The 16,621-nt window shown below is 33.2% G+C and overlaps 1 protein-coding gene across 1 annotated transcript; it reads left to right on the plus strand.

The window, feature by feature from the left end:
• The first annotated feature begins 1,063 nt into the window (after positions 1-1,063).
• LOC112528138 (signal peptide peptidase-like 2) lies at positions 1,064-9,135 on the plus strand. The gene is made up of 14 exons (XM_025139074.1): positions 1,064-1,482; positions 2,706-2,864; positions 3,071-3,182; positions 3,453-3,572; positions 3,966-4,117; positions 4,233-4,415; positions 5,095-5,129; positions 5,335-5,491; positions 5,724-5,777; positions 5,871-5,963; positions 6,045-6,187; positions 7,429-7,499; positions 7,597-7,680; positions 8,706-9,135. The coding sequence occupies exons 1-14, from the start codon at positions 1,339-1,341 to the stop codon at positions 8,822-8,824; spliced, it is 1,626 nt and encodes a 541-aa protein (XP_024994842.1). The 5' UTR covers positions 1,064-1,338; the 3' UTR covers positions 8,825-9,135.
• The last annotated feature ends 7,486 nt before the right edge of the window (positions 9,136-16,621 follow it).

The raw sequence follows: 16,621 nt of genomic DNA on the forward strand, positions 1-16,621 counted from the left end.
GATTATATATTAAATTTAATATATAAATAAACGGTAAATGAACGAACGTTCACGAACATAAATGAACGAACGAGACTTTTATTCATGTTCGTTCGTTTAACTAAACGAACAAAAAAATTTGTTCATGTTCGTTTATTTATTAAATACACAAACATAAACGAACTTTCCGCCGAACGGTTTGCTGAACGTTTGGTTCATTTACAGCCCTACTCTTATTGAGTAAATTTACAAAGTTGAGGGGTTAAAGTGCAAAAAACATATATTCTTGTGGATTAAATGATAATAAAAATAAAGTATAAATTGTTGGAGAATGTAACCGTCCCCGGTTCGTCCGCTTTTAATCCGGCGTCGTATCATTCTTTGTAGTTTTATTACCCAAAACGTTTAAAAGCGTAAGAACCAGTGCAGGTTATGCAACAAATTTTACTTTTTAAATCCTCAATGATGTATGATATTTTCACTTTAGTACCTCAAGTTGTTAAATTACCAATATTGATCAAAAAATATAAAATGATTGCAACTTCAGTCTAACATGTTTCTTGATGTTACCTTTTTTGTTCAAAATAGTTGGATTTCATACCCATTTTTTTATTCGTAACCTATTTATTTTCAAAAATACCTTTATATTTATTAAATTATTTTTTCAAATTCTGTTACAATAACTTTATAATTTATAATAATATACAATTTCTCATTTTTATTTATTTATTTCAGATGAGAGTTTAACATAACTGTTAGAATAAATTTATTCCAAATATCCAAAAAAACTGAAATAGCATAACTGTTGGAAATGTTGTAATAACCCATTTAACATTTTTGACAAACTTCATTTAAATGAAATCCTACTTTTTTGGACAAAAAAAGTAACAACAAAAGATCATCGGACTAAACTTGCAATCAATTTATATTGTTTATCGATATTACCATTTTAAAAAACTTTGAAGGACTAAATTGCAAACATTATATATCATTAGGGGCAGTAAAGGAAAATTTATTGGACATATTATCCTTCCGGACCTTCCCCGGTTTTTTCGCTTTTAATCCGGCAGGATCCAAACAAGAGATCTTCCCACCGACGTCGTATTGGTTCAACTTCTGTTCTCTAGCAACCGTGGGTTTTGCATTTTGGTCTGCAAAACACTCACAAACACCATAACACACGCTAGCGGAAACTACGAGATAGGAGGAGATCTGTTCACATGTTCTTCTTTAATCACTCAGTTTTGTTGGTGCTTTTGATTCAAAACACACAGCTGTTGAATTGCATTAATATGTTGAAGAGTGTGTGATGCAGTGAAGAAGAACAAGGAATTTTATCGTAGCTTCACTTAATTTTTCATGGGGTTTCTTAGATTTTGTTGGTTTGTATTATCATTGATGGTTGTTTTCTTCGGTAGCCCTACTCCGGTGATTGCCGGTGACATTGTTCATGACGATAAATTTGCTCCGAAGAAGCCTGGTTGTGAGAATGACTTTGTGCTGGTAAAACCCCCCTTTCAATTTTAAAATATTTTAATCTATTCTTAATGTTTATTTGATTTCTGAACTGGATACTGTTCAATGTTTGTTAGTTTGATGGTATGGCAAAAATGTTATACACACACACACACACATATATATCTGTGTTGTGTTCATGGCTGTAATACAGGAATGATCAATTTAGGTGTTTGATCCATATATTTTCTTTGAATTGAGATCACAATTTGATTGCATTAAAATATTTACATATTTGAAGTGAATTATAGCTTCAGCCTTCATTATATTTTATATTTAGAGTTTTGAAGTGAGATTATAGCTGATTGTATGTTATATTTGTAGATTTGAAGTAAGTTTAGCTTGGTTGTATATTGTATTTAGAGATCTGAAGTGAAATTATAGCTTATTGTGTGTTGTATTTAGAGATTTAAAGTGAGGTTCTAACTTGATTGTATGTTGAGTTTAGATTTTAAGAGAGATTGTAGCTTGATTGTAGGTAACAGCTAGTCAGATTAAGAGAGATTATAGCTTGATTGACAGAAGCCAGGTTATAGTTTGATTATATGTTATATTTGAGATTTCAAGCCTTTTTCTGTTTCAAAGTGATTTGAAGCATTTTTCAAAGTCATAGCATGGAATTCAAAGTATGAAACTGGAATTGGATCTCATTTTGTTTAATTTTTGAATCCATTTTGCTCGAATTTCCATGCAAAGGGTAAGAAGTTTATTGAAGTATAACATGGGAATTTGTCTTGCCCCCTTAGTTAGTTATCCATTATAGCTACCAAATACCAACCACAAACGTTTCTGTTCACGTTGCATCAGTATGCACCATGCATAAGTCCGCATAAACAATTAGGAACAAAAGCTAGTTTTAGAAATGTGTAAATATTACACTTTTATTCAACTAAATGACAATTGTATTCTTAATAATAGAGGGAGTAATGAATTTCTTCATCTCATAATTAAGGATAGAATTGGAATGTAGACACTTTTGAAAGTGGGCACTTATTTTGGGACAAACTAAAATAGAAATGTGGACACTTATTTCTGGAAGGAGGGAATAATGCTATATATTTAGGAACAAAAGGGTTAATTCTCAACCAGACTTGACTGTGATTTGTCACTAGGATTCATGTCATTTGCTTTCAAATTATAAGATTCAAATTGTTAATCACATGATTGTGACATCATTATACTCTAAATTTTCTGTTGGTTTCCTTTGTCAGGTGAAAGTTCAAACTTGGGTTGATGGTGTAGAAGGCGCAGAGTTCGTTGGCGTTGGTGCAAGATTTGGAACCACCATTGTATCTAAGGAGAAAAATGCTAACCGAACTCATCTTACTCAATCAGACCCTCATGATTGCTGTAGTCCACCAAAGAAAAAGGTCTCTGTCCACCCTGGTTATAATGATACTCCCACCATCCAAGTTGAATAAGCCATTTCGACAAAAGAAATGAGCCTCTTGTTTTCCACAGCCTTTTATGATATTTATAGATTTTCCCAATTGTTAATATGGACAACAAAATTGAATTTCAGTTCTTATAAATAATTTATTATAGTATTAACCTAGTTACCTTTGTCTTATGGCAGCTTACTGGTGATGTCATCATGGTGACCCGAGGTCACTGCAAATTCACAACAAAGGCAAACATTGCACAAGCTGCCGGTGCTTCAGCAGTCCTTATTATAAATAACCAAAGAGGTAACAACAGATGGCTATATTAGAAGATGGGAGATATACAAAAACCACTCTCATATCTGAAATGTATCTTGGAAAATGCAACGTTTTCCCTTTTTAGAAAGATTCCAATTTAACATTACACATTTGCCCATTACGATTGTGTCCCAATGCAACATTATCATTACAAACAAATTTATGATATTGATTTGTGTCCACAAGATCTTCTTTATTTGACTGTCAGATCACGATTGAATCCAACGATCTTTTTCTTTCTTTTTTTATAACCTGCAGAGCTCTACAAGATGGTTTGTGAGCCTGATGAAACTGATCTAGACATACACATACCAACCGTCATGCTTCCACAAGATGCTGGTGTGGAGTTAGAAAGAATGTTGTCCAATCGTTCATCAAGTAAGCCCTCTTGTTTTTAGTTTCCAGTTGCCTTATAGAATAGTTTTCATCACCTATCCTTTTCTGAAGGTTTTCAACCAAAGGGGATGTTTGGTTGATTTTTACCGAGTCCTATATGGTTAAGCTGTCTGTGTGGATTAATCTGTCTGTTTAAATGAGGAAGGTTTTTGTTTGGGAGGGTTTTTTCATAGATGGAAAGAGCATGCTGTTTTTATTCGGAGGGTCAGGTTTGGAAAAAACTTGGCTTTCTGCACAAAGTTCCCCTAGAAGCTTACTGAATAAACCATTTTCTATATCATTAAGCCATTACCAAACAATCATGTATATCTAACCTAATAAGCTGTGAGTCCCATTATGCTCATTAAGCTGCTAACAAACAGGCCCGAACTCTAGTTTCTGTGCAGTTATACTCACCACGAAGACCAGTGGTAGACATAGCCGAAGTATTTCTATGGCTGATGGCAGTCGGTACCATCTTGTGTGCTTCTTATTGGTCTGCATGGAGTGCTAGAGAAGCAGCTATAGAACATGAAAAGTTACTGCAGGTAATAATGTTGTCTCTGGTTAATTATCTAGTATTCTTATCTTTTTGAAGCCGAATCGTTCTCTTTGGCAGTGATTGGGCGTTGAATTGACGTATTCGGTGTATGGTTCTTGTAGGATTTTTCAGAGGAGCTTTCAAACACAAAAGTTGTTGGTACAAGCGGTATTGTGGAAGTCAATACAAAATCAGCAGTCTTGTTTGTGATCGTTGCTTCTTGTTTCTTGGTTCTCCTATACAAGTTAATGTCCGTATGGTTCATTGAACTTTTGGTGGTTCTTTTCTGCATAGGAGGCGTGGAGGTATCACTCCTCTACTGTTTGTTAAAAGTTAACATCCGCATGGTTCTTTGGACTTTTGGTGGTCCTTTTCTGCATATCACCATCTCACACTTTCAATGTTCAACAAGGGCGTGTTTGGTACGTGAGACAGGACAAAACAAAAACCCGTTGTCCCACGTTTGTGATAATTAGACTGGGGTCGAACATGACTGAATCGGACAAAGATGCATTTTTTCATCCGGTGGAACAAAAAGCAGGGAGATGGGCTAAATTTGGTAAATTACTAAACTACCCCATGTCGGATTAAATCCCTAAAACCTTCCACAGTTCTTTTACCGGCCTACCTCACTGCCGCCCATCCAGTCCTATCCTGTCCACGTACCAAACGACCCTAACGGTTGACTAAAGCATATTTTCAGTTGATGACCCTACAAACATCACTGAAAGGTGAGTCAACCTGGATAGGGAGGGGGGTTGAAAACTTCTACCAACTGCCATTAACACACCACAAATTTACTGCAATTCACAAATTTGTGATTCGAACTCAGAATTACCAAGATGGTCTTGAGCAAGCCCATCTCGGGGAGTAATGGTGTCACTCCAACATTATCGAAGGAAATATGCAGAACACCACTATTTTGACTTCCAGTATTTCTGGCTAATATGACAAGTTTAACTAAAGACTGGTTTTTACGTGTAGGGAATGCAAACTTGCTTAGTTGCTTTGCTGTCAAGGTGCCATATCTCTTCTCTTTGTATTTGTTTTTTTAAATCATACTATAAAGCTGTATGCTCCGCAAGAAAGTAGTTATTCTTATGCTGTGACCGTAATATAATAATCGATCAGCTAAATAAGTTATAGACATAAGATTAAGGTCAGAGGCTAATTTGGCTTGGGAGACCTGTGACAATTGAAAATATCTACTTCAACAAATTTCAGGTGGTTCAAGCAAGCAGCACAATCTTTCATTAAAGTACCATTCTTTGGAGCAGTTTCATATCTTACCTTGGCTGTTTTGCCATTCTGTATAGTCTTTGCTGTTCTTTGGGCAGTGTATCGTGAAACCAAGTTTGCATGGATCGGTCAAGATATACTTGTAAGCAAACTTTTCGATCACATATTAATGTTTTAAATTTCTTCTCAAGAAGCAAATAGGGTTGCATATAATTTAACTTTTGTCATGATTTTTAACAAAATTTAGCTTTGTGAACCATTTTCATTGTCTTCCATCTACAATGATCCTATTGTGATTGCCATCAATGTGATCGAATGGATCATTTTGAAATCTAATAAGGTTCTACTAATGATATGTTTGTTCATTCGGTCAGGGAATTACGCTGATAATTACCGTTCTCCAGATTGTGCATGTACCTAATCTCAAGGTAAAAAAAATTCTCAACCAAGAGTTGGACAACGTGCCATCCCATTCTAGCGATGATGTCTTGAAATAATGACATTTGTGTTTCCTGGATCAGGTTGGCACCGTTCTGCTAGGTTGTGCTTTCTTGTACGATATTTTCTGGGTTTTCGTTTCTAAGAAATTGTTCCATGAAAGTGTGATGATTGTGGTATGTCAATCTTGTTCCTAGTTCATCACTAATCGACTGCTTTTAGAGCTAAACTAATTTCGGAGATAATTGTTTTTGTAGGTGGCGCGTGGTGATAAAAGTGGGGAGGATGGTATCCCGATGCTGCTGAAGATACCACGTATGTTTGATCCATGGGGCGGTTATAGTATCATTGGCTTCGGTGACATTCTTTTACCTGGACTGCTGATTGCATTTTCACTTAGGTTTGTTTCTGCATCCTTTTCTTTCATTCTTCTTTGATAAGACCTGGAAACCATCGATGCATCTTTGTTGGTTCACCATGAAATCTCACTATAACAAATCAGCTTTATAGGACGCCAAATATTTCTAAGGGGCTATTTCGTTGGTTTTCCATTAAGTTCTGTATGGATAAAGATGTTTGTGTGCATTAATCTGTTTGTATAGATTGAGAAGGTTTTTGTTTGGGAGGGTTTTTTCATAGATGGAAGGAGTGTGCTTTTTAATTGAAAGGGGCAGGTTTGGAGAAAAACTTGGCTTTCAGCATAAAGCTCCCCCCTAGAAGCTTACTACTAAGCCACTAGGCCCACTACCAAACAACTATGTATAGCTTACCGAATAAGTTGCGAGTCCCATTAAGCTCATTAAGCTGCTAACAAACAATGCCGTAGATGTCCTAATATACTGTTAATAAGACTTAAATTTATAGGACCAAACAATTCTACATCCTATGTAAAGGTGTTACAATAAGTTGATGGTGTGCTTTTGGTCGTCCTAACAAGTTTATAGGACATTTTTGAAATAAAATGTCTTATGAGCTTTTTTAACAAGACATTTGAGAAAGGTCCTGTTAACACATCCTTTTTATAGGACCAATGTTTTTATATGACATTTTTTTCTTTCAAAAATGTCATATAAAAAGACTAATAGAACGCTTTATTTCAAAAGTTTCTTAAAGAACTTGTTTAAGACTTATAAAAACGTCCTATCAACTTGTCGTAGCACATTTACATAGAACGCACAATTGTTTATTTAGAACACGTCTGATGTCCCTTGTAAGGCAACTTTTTTTCCCTCCCCAACCAATGTGGGATCTTACGGTCCACCCCCTTGGGAGCTCAGTGTTCTCGCTGGCATACTAGTCCGGTTCCTGGCCCTGATACCACTTGTAACATCCCAGACCAACTGTACTAGATATTGTCCATTTTGTCCACACTTGGACTCACGGTTTTAAAATGCGTCTGATAGAGGAGACCCTTACAAGGAAACTTTCTTCCCCTCCCCAACCAATGTGGGATCTTAGTCCAGGTGTGGGCAAAGCGAACAATATCTAGTACGGTTGGCCTAAGATGTTACATTATCATACACAAGTCTTGACCATTTGAGCAATCCCAACTAGCTTTCACATAACGGAACATATTCCGAGGTTCAATTGAGAATTACGCTCTTGTTAAGTGCTTAGTTTTGTTGGAAAAACACTATGCAGGTATGATTGGCTGGCGAAAAAGCACATTCGTTCTGGATATTTCTTGTGGGCAATGTTTGCTTATGGATTAGGTAAGAAAGATCTACACATTGCTTTTTGTCGTTTTTGACCAACTTTTTTGGGTTCTTCTGCATATACTAATGGAACTTTTATGGTATTATACAACAGGTCTCCTTATAACTTATGTAGCTTTGAATCTGATGGATGGTCATGGCCAACCAGCATTGCTATATATCGTTCCTTTTACTCTAGGTAATCTTCGATTTTAACTCGACTTGATTTTGAATCTTTATGAGTCCAGTAAATACTTAAGTTGAAAGAAAGATTGCTTTTATAGATACAAATAATATTGTTGCATAACGGAAGAAATTTTAAGATTCAAAAGAACACAAATTATTAGAACTTGCAGGTTTGAGTTCAAACCCCATCTCATTTACTTGGAGCATCTCCAACAGATTCTCTATAATTTCTCCAAAATGGAGAAACAAAAGTTAAAGTCTCTAAGGGCTTGCTTGGTTTGCGGGATTTGGTGGGATAATTGAATTCCATTCCAATCCCGCATTTGGATTAAAGGGAAGTCCAAAATTGAGATCCCTGGGTTTCGATGAAATGCCACAAACATTGGATTTAGAATCCCATGTGGGGAGTTGGTATTTCATGGCATTTCATAGGATTTGCTTGTAATAATGTTTTAAAATCTGTTAAAAACATTTGTCTTGTAATAATCAATTAATAAATGATAATTTAATTATTTATAATTTATTTTTATAAATTATCTATAAATAATGAAATTCAATTCCATTCCAGAACCTACAAACCAAACCCACAAAAGATTCAAAATCCTTCCAATTCCAAAGCCTTTCACGAAATCTAAATCCCTCAAAAACATTTTGTCAAACCAAACGGACCCTAGAGAAATTTACATTTAATTCCAGCAGATTCTCCATTTTGGAGATCCAACTTCAATTATAGCGTAGCAAGAAGCCCCAGATCCTTGAAGCACTCTATTACTAAAATATTCAATAGATTTAATATCCCAATAAACTTTATATGAAACGAGGTGGAAATAATAAAATAACATCTCTCCACCATTTAATTTTGTAGAGTTATCCAAATTTGGAGACTTTTAATCCTCTCTCATACTTTCTCCATTTTGGGTAAAGTTTTGGTCTTTTGGAGGATATTTACGAGCAAATAAATAAGTTAAACTCCAAAGTCTCCGTTTTCTCCATTATGGGATTCATTTGCTATTACTGAGTTGGGCACATATAACGCAGGAACCTTTTTGTCGTTGGGAAAGAAGAGAGGGGATCTCGAGATTCTATGGTCGAGAGGTGAACCCGAAAGGGAATGTCCACATGTTCGGCTCGGGCAATCTCACGCACCCGATGAGTAGAAATGCGGCATCTTTGATCTTATAGATACGGGCGGTTTCATCTATGCTGGGAAAACTGGCAATGGTGAATGGGCATGGCTTGTTAAGTACTAGAAGAAGTTGTGGCCAAAAGTTAGGTTTGTTCATTGAGCCTATGTTTGATGATCAAGAAATCTTGTGCATATGATGTTTTTATTACATATTCCTTTTTTTTTTGTTTCTTTTCCACAAGGGAAGCAACCCATTGAGTTAACTCAGGTGTGCGATTATGTAATGGAATGTATCATGAATGTTGTTTATTTCACTCACTGAATTGACTTGGTGATTGGAGATTGCTATTCCATGAGGGTGGGAGGTTTCACGAGTGAGTTTATCGTAGATGTTATCATCCATTCACTGAGTTGACTCGGAATACCTAGCAACAGTTTGGGTTTAGCATAGAGACCTAGTATATGAAACTTGTTACATAACAATGTTACAGAACAATGTGATCATTCATTCTCCGAGTTGACTCGGAATACCTAGCAACGGGTTGGGTTTGGCATACCCCTAAGACGTGGTATGCAGAATGCGTTAGGGAACAATTTGATCATCTATTCACCGAGTTGACTCTGAATATCTAGCAATGGGTTGGGTTTAGCATACCTTGAAACCTGGTCTACGAACTTGTTACAAAATAATGTGATCATCCATTCATTGAGTTGACCCGGAATACCTAGCAACGGGCAGGGTTTGGCGTGTCCTGGAACTTGGTATGCGAAACTCGTTACATAACAATGTGATCATTCATTCACCGAGTTGACTCGGAATACCTAGCATCAGGATGGGTTTGGCATACCCCTAAGACATGGTATGCAAAATTTGTTAGGGAACAATGTCATCATCCATTCACGGAGTTGACTCGGAATACCTAGCAACGAGCTGGGTTTGGCGTACCACGAAACCTAGGATGCGAAACTTGTTACAGAACAATGCGATCATCCATTAACTGAGTTGACTCGGTTTAGCTAACAACAGGCCGTCAAACCCGATATTCAAAGCTCTTTATAAAACGATTTATTAATCGAATTGACTCATAAAATCTAGCAACGGGTAGAGTCTGGCACATCCAACCCAATATGCAAAACTCGCTACAAAGCGTAACAATATTATATTCACGAAATAATGAACAACAAGATTCGTTGAGTTTTGTGCCAACTTTTTTTAAAATTTCATGAAACTATTGACGTAATTTTTAATTTATTAAAATATATATTAAATTAAGAAATAAATAAAAGATGATAATTAAGCCTTACGTTAAAATAGACCAAGGTGAATAGTTTACATTATCAACACATACTTTGACAATTAACGTATATATTTTAAGAATAAAATCATAATCGTAATCAAATTATATAATTATTTATTTATGGTAAGCTTTCGTCGAATCCATATAATATTCGTGTTGATAATGTAGTAATATCGACTTCAATAAATATTGTACCAATTATTTAACGTATAAGTCAACCGTTCATTATTCTTATCACATTTAATGAACTATAGACTAAATTACAGTATTTGTTCTCAATTATGGATCCACGTTTTTTATCAAGCAGATGTACGTTTAAGATGGATCAATGCCCCGTATAATCGTCTGATGTCTTTTTATCCGAATTCAACCGTTTTTAGGGTCTTTTTAAGTTTTTTGGTTGATTTCGAGAGACTTTTTGGACTTTTGGTTGATGTTCCTTGTATCTTCTAAAGAGCACCATTCAAAGTTTAACGGGTGCAGCTTTTATATCCCAAAAGAAATTATATTTACGAAAATAAGTTGAACGGTTACACGAGAACCCACTCAAGACTTATATGACTGTCCCTGTTTGCTCTTGTGGTACGTCAATTATTGTGGATTTAGTCCTTGGACTCCGATTATTACCGAAAAGATCTTGTGATTTGCACTTAGTTTGGGAATTGGTCCCCAAATCAAACGGCCGTCCACCGTGTTGATTAATTTTGATAGCGATTTTTTTTGCTATTTTTCTCCATTTTAATATCAAGTTCTTTTTTTTCCTTTCGGTGAGTATTATATTGTATATTGACAATGAAGTGCATTAAAAACAAAACAATGTGAAATAAGAATTTGCATAGAACAACTTACCAAAGTCTCTTTGTCTTCCTAAAAGGTCAGGAGTTCAAACCTTATTAAATATGAGAAAAGTGTGTGAGTTTATTTGTTGCATTTACCATATATATATATATATATATAATATATATATATAATATATATATATATATATAATATACTTACAAAAACAACTTACAACTTCATTTCAATAGCTTATGATACAAAGTTACAAATCCTAAATAAAAAGCCTAGATTATATTGTAAGCTGAACATGGCAACTGATGGAGGTTGGGACCTCTGTGTTCAATACAACACCGAGATAAGGATCTTAGAGTTGAGTTGAGCTAGCATGGATTGATTTACACATATTCACATTGAGTGCACACCGTTTTAAAGGCTCGTCGTAACAGACGTTATGGCATGCCATGGCTAACGGCTCATGTCTCACGCCACGTGTGATATGTTGTGGCTAAAAGCTTGTGTCTCATGCTAATTAAGCATGTGGTATGTCATGGCCTAATGCATAGCTTTTTTAATGCAATACTTGATTTTTCTTACATTTTTAATGTTTATTTGTTAGTTTTTAATATATAACCTAATTTAAATTGTTTATTATTATTATTATTATTGATTCATTGAGTAACAATATAAACATATGCTTTTATATAATATTATATATGGTATATAAATTAGTCATCATAAATCACGCTTCAAAAAAAACATCGTCTTTTTATGTTTCTCACATGATCCTTCGCCTACATACATACATATATAGGGCTGAGTTTTGATGAGAAGCATAAAAAAAGATCTACATCCTTTGATGCACATTTGGTGAGGTTTGAACCCCTGACCTTCTAATAGGTCAAAGGCTCACATTCCGCTAATTCAAAGGCCTTTTGGTTAGATGTATAAGTTTATTGTATATTATTATCGAATTAAATTCAAACTAAACCGACATTATTAAAATAAGAATTTTTATTTATAATAAAAATAACTTCAAAATTATTTATAATTTGTTATATGAATATATTATCGTCTAGTAATTTAAACTATAAATAATTAAAAATTCCTTGAAATGCCACGTGGATTATTTTTTGTGGTTTGGACGGTGGGAATGATATGTTTGGACGTAGAACCTTGATTTTAGTACCGGGATAAATTGTTTATCTTTGACCCCTCAACTATAACAATATTGCAAAAAGAGAACTCTTATTTACATCCAAAGTAACTTCATTGTTTTGGTATTCGTGTGTATACATATACATACATGCATATATATGTACGTACAGACGAAGGATCATGTGAGAAAGAAGTTATGGTGAGAAATGTAAATAAGAGATATTCATTCTTGGATCAATCATAATTAAATGTCAACTCTAATGAGGCGCATCAAGATACACCAAACACACATACACACAAGGTTGAGTTCCGGTGAAAAAGAAAGTTAAGATGAGAAACGTAAGAAATAATCTCTATCATTATATGCACATTAGAATGTGATGCACCAAGATGCACTTGATCAATCCTCATATCAAACGCAATTCCTGAGTGAGTTTGAGATGAAAGATGATCAATGATCTAGTTCTCTTCTTATGCTTCACATTTTAACTCTCTTTCTCACACAATCTTTCGCCTACATGCATATATAGGGTGGGGTTCCGTTGCAAAGCATAAGAAGAGATCCCCATCCTTGGATGCACATTACAATTTTTTTAAATAGCCTCTTTTTGACACATTAATGAAAATACAGTTATTGTGCATGACATTTTTTATCTAAAACGATTCAGCATCGAAACAAAATGTCTCAACTATTCTACGTGATTTTTAATTCCAAACAAGTGGATACAATAAATCTTACTCGAAAATAAGATCTGAAGGTTAAATTATGAACATATAAATTATACGTATCTTTTTTATCATAAAAGTAATTAATTTTTTAATTAAAAAACCCAATAAAATTGTATTTTTTTTTGAAGTATATAATATTTATACATAGTAAATACAACAAAAAAACCTCATACAGCCTCTTCATCTATAATGAGGTTTGAACCCCTAACCACCTAAAAGATCAAAATATACGATACCGCTAGATTAAAGACTATTTGGTAACGAAAGGTAATTTGGGTGTAGGAAAGGAGTGGGACATAAAAGGTCCATGTGATTGGGTCCAAGCCAGGAGGGCATCCCTTCAATATGAGTTGTCTAGCATTATAGGGGGCAGGGGCTGGGGCAAGGGTAGGGGTCACCCTTATAATTCTGTTTACAAATTAATTTGTTTAAAATAAATGTCATAAAAACACAATTTAATTTTAATATTTTTTTATTTATTTTATGTACAAAAACATCATAATGCCATGTTAGTGGAATTATTCCCTTTTTGAAATAATTCCAAATTCTTGATCAAATACAAGTCAAAGAATAATAATTGCAATTTTTTTTCGTTCTAAAATAAATGTTTATATTTCTATTTTTTAGGTAACTGTGGGTTTTTAGGTCAACTTACATACATTAATTAATCAATCAATCTGGAGTCATTGTAGGTAAAAAAAAACCTCCATGACCCACTTAGGTTTTGGCAGCACCGGGATAGAAAAGATTTTTCACCACATCCCTTTGAGACTTAACATGTGCCACACAACCAGTAAGTGATACAGACTGTCTGGTAAAGAGGGTCCGAATTTTTAATTTATAAGTTTTGTGAGTCAAAATTTTGAAAATTTACGGGGTCGATTGGTTCCCTGTAGGTCCACGTCTGACCACAACCCAAGTGATTTTATGTTATTTTAGTTTGTTCTGAAATAATTTTCATCTCTAACAAGAATTATCTGTTTTTCAATTCTTCAGTTAATCATGAGATAGATAAAGTTATTACTTGACGTTCAGTCGCTAAGTGTAAAACTGTTATTGTAGATACTTAATTTGAGATTAAGAAAACATCTGGTTAACATGTCCTTAATAACAACGAAATAGACGTAGTTGATTTTACGTTAAATACGATCTACCGATTGTTTCGTAGCGTGATATATTAAATACGTTTATTTTAACGTCTATCGATTATATTACGAGAAAAATAGAAAAAAAAATTATATACACGTTTTAAATTTGGACGGGTGGCACACTCGCGGTCGCTTTCCGCAACGGTCGGAATTGAAAACAAGGAAAAACCGGCCACTTCCCTTCAGCCACTCATTCTTTTCCCGTTACGGGCCCCACTATTACTAAAGCTACAACGCCACGTAAGCATTTATTTTAAACTATGAATAGCCATAGTATTACGTGTATTATTCGTATATTTAGAGAGATTACAAATTTGGTCCCTATGGTTTGCAAAAATGTACGAATCTCATACTTTTATCTGAAGGCCGTTAAATGAGAGATGTTTTCGTTCTTTTATCATTTTTCCCCCTCTTTTACCCAGTAAAAATTGATTTTTTTATTTTGGTTCTTATGGTTTTTGATTGGTTAGAAAATAGATTCGTTAAAATGATGAAAACGCCCTTTATTTAACCGGATTTTTTGATGGTTGTTAGATCTAAACATTTTCACGATAACCATCTTGTAATTTTAAAATTACAAAGAAGAACAGTGTTAATTTTTGACCAACTATAAGGACCAAATTCGTAGTTTACTCATATATTTATGTTTATTTATAATTAAATTGAATGCTTCAAATAAGTTAGATAAGGAGTTAAAATAGTTAAATATTATGTTAGAACTTAATGATTATCTTAATTATATTTTAAATTATTTATATTTAAAATGAAAATATCTTGTATTTGATTATGTTTATCAGTTAGTTATATGAATTCAAACATATAGCTTTAAAAAGTTAACTTATTGATCATTTACTTCTAATCTGAAATTTAAGTAATATGTATAATTAATCAGTATTTGTGCACTAAAAATGGTTTTTAAAAGAGTTTCAAAATGCTTTATAACATAGTATAGATAAAACATTGATCACAATAAATGAACTCTGATAATTTTTTTATAAATATTTATATCATAATAAATAAACTGTTATCATATATAGAATTATCTCAATTGATTGATTTATATCAGTGATTGAGTTTGAATGAAAGAACCTTCTTAACTATAATTGCAATTATTTAAAGATGTTGAAATAAACAGATTGTACATGTTACTTAACTAATCAAAATTGATTAAAACAATCATGAGCACATATGTTTGGTTATTTACTTTAATTTTAATAAAAAAAATTATTACAATAATAAAATTTTGTTTTGCAAAATCAGTTTATATGGTTTTATGCAGTTAAATACTTTTTTTATGATTTTTTTATCTGTTTCTATTTTACTCATTCGACCTGCTAGAAATTCATATGTATATCTGGGCTGAATTACTTGAAGGGCGTTCAAATAAGAATGTTGAAAAAACAAAATAATATGAGAACAGCCAAATAATATGTGAGTTTACACTGAAATCTCATACAACTATGGAACATGAGAACGCGAGAGTGTGATGGACGACTTGACCTGCAACCTAGGTGGTGATTAAAGTCGCGTCATAATCATATGTGATTTCAATATAAAATCATATGTGATTTAGGTGGCGTTTGTTTTGTAAGAGTTGCTTAAGTTTGAAGTGTTATTGCATTTCTGATTTATAAGAGGTGGTGCGGAAACTTGAAATATGAATCAATAAGACTGTTTGTTTCTATGTAAACTGATAAACGTCTGAATTTGTTTAAATTGTCTATTTTACCCATTAAAAATTATAGTGTTAAATTTATAGATATATATATATATATTTATATAAATCACATATTTATTCATCATCATTATGAAATTCACATCTAAACTATCTAATTAACATTCATTTAAATGAAAATATGTCATTAACGATGTTCAACACATTTAAATTATATTAAGATACATCAATTGGGAGAAACGAAGATCGATTTCATAAGAATCAAATGAGAGAAATGATTGATTAAGTATAATGTTGGAAATTGACACCTCAAATAAGTTAAGAAATATACACATTCATTTATATCTACATATGTTGAGGTGATTATTATGCAACCCTTTATATTTATACAACCAGTACAACTCAATCTCAACCGTTCAATTAATTTGATGAATATGTGATTTCATAAAAGTTTTTATTGTTTTCTAATATAAAGTATTAATCATAATTATTGAACTCTAATAAATGAACTCTCATTATTTCTATAAATACCTTAATTAGTTGGGTTGCATTGGTTATACAAATAGACGTGATTGCATTTGAAATATACTCTATCAATTATATCATATATTAATTGAACTTCAATCAAATAGCATAAATCCATAATAACAACAAAAATAATAACTTTTGTTTCTTTCAAATTAATTTATTTTTTGCTCCAATAATATTAAATTATAGATACCAAAGAGTTTTTAGCCTAGCGATATTGTAGTATATGTCCTCTTAGAAGGTCAGGGGTTCAAACATCGGCAAAAGTAATGAAGGTGTGTAAATTTATTTGTTGCATTTGACGTATATAAATATTATATACTTAAAAATATATATTAAATATAGATGTGCAATTGTTAACTTTTTTTTAATACAAGAATACAATTAAAGTTTAATTAAACACCTCATCAATTATTAAAGACTAGAAGCGTACTCGCGCAATGCAGCGAGATACATCGTGATTTTAATATTTCATTTTATTCTTTATCTCAGTCGATGTTATAATATGATTTTAT

This window comes from Cynara cardunculus, assembly GCF_001531365.2.
Source record: "Cynara cardunculus var. scolymus isolate 2C chromosome LG 15, CcrdV1, whole genome shotgun sequence".
In the NCBI taxonomy this organism is placed as follows: domain Eukaryota; kingdom Viridiplantae; phylum Streptophyta; class Magnoliopsida; order Asterales; family Asteraceae; genus Cynara; species Cynara cardunculus.

Coding starts and splice junctions, on each gene's coding strand:
- LOC112528138 (XM_025139074.1), top strand. CDS start 1,339: ATGGGGTTTCTTAGATTTTGTTGGTTTGTATTATCATTGATGGTTGTT. Junction 6,188..7,428: donor CTGATTGCATTTTCACTTAG/GTTTGTTTCTGC, acceptor AACACTATGCAG/GTATGATTGGCTGGCGAAAA. Junction 7,681..8,705: donor TATCGTTCCTTTTACTCTAG/GTAATCTTCGAT, acceptor CATATAACGCAG/GAACCTTTTTGTCGTTGGGA.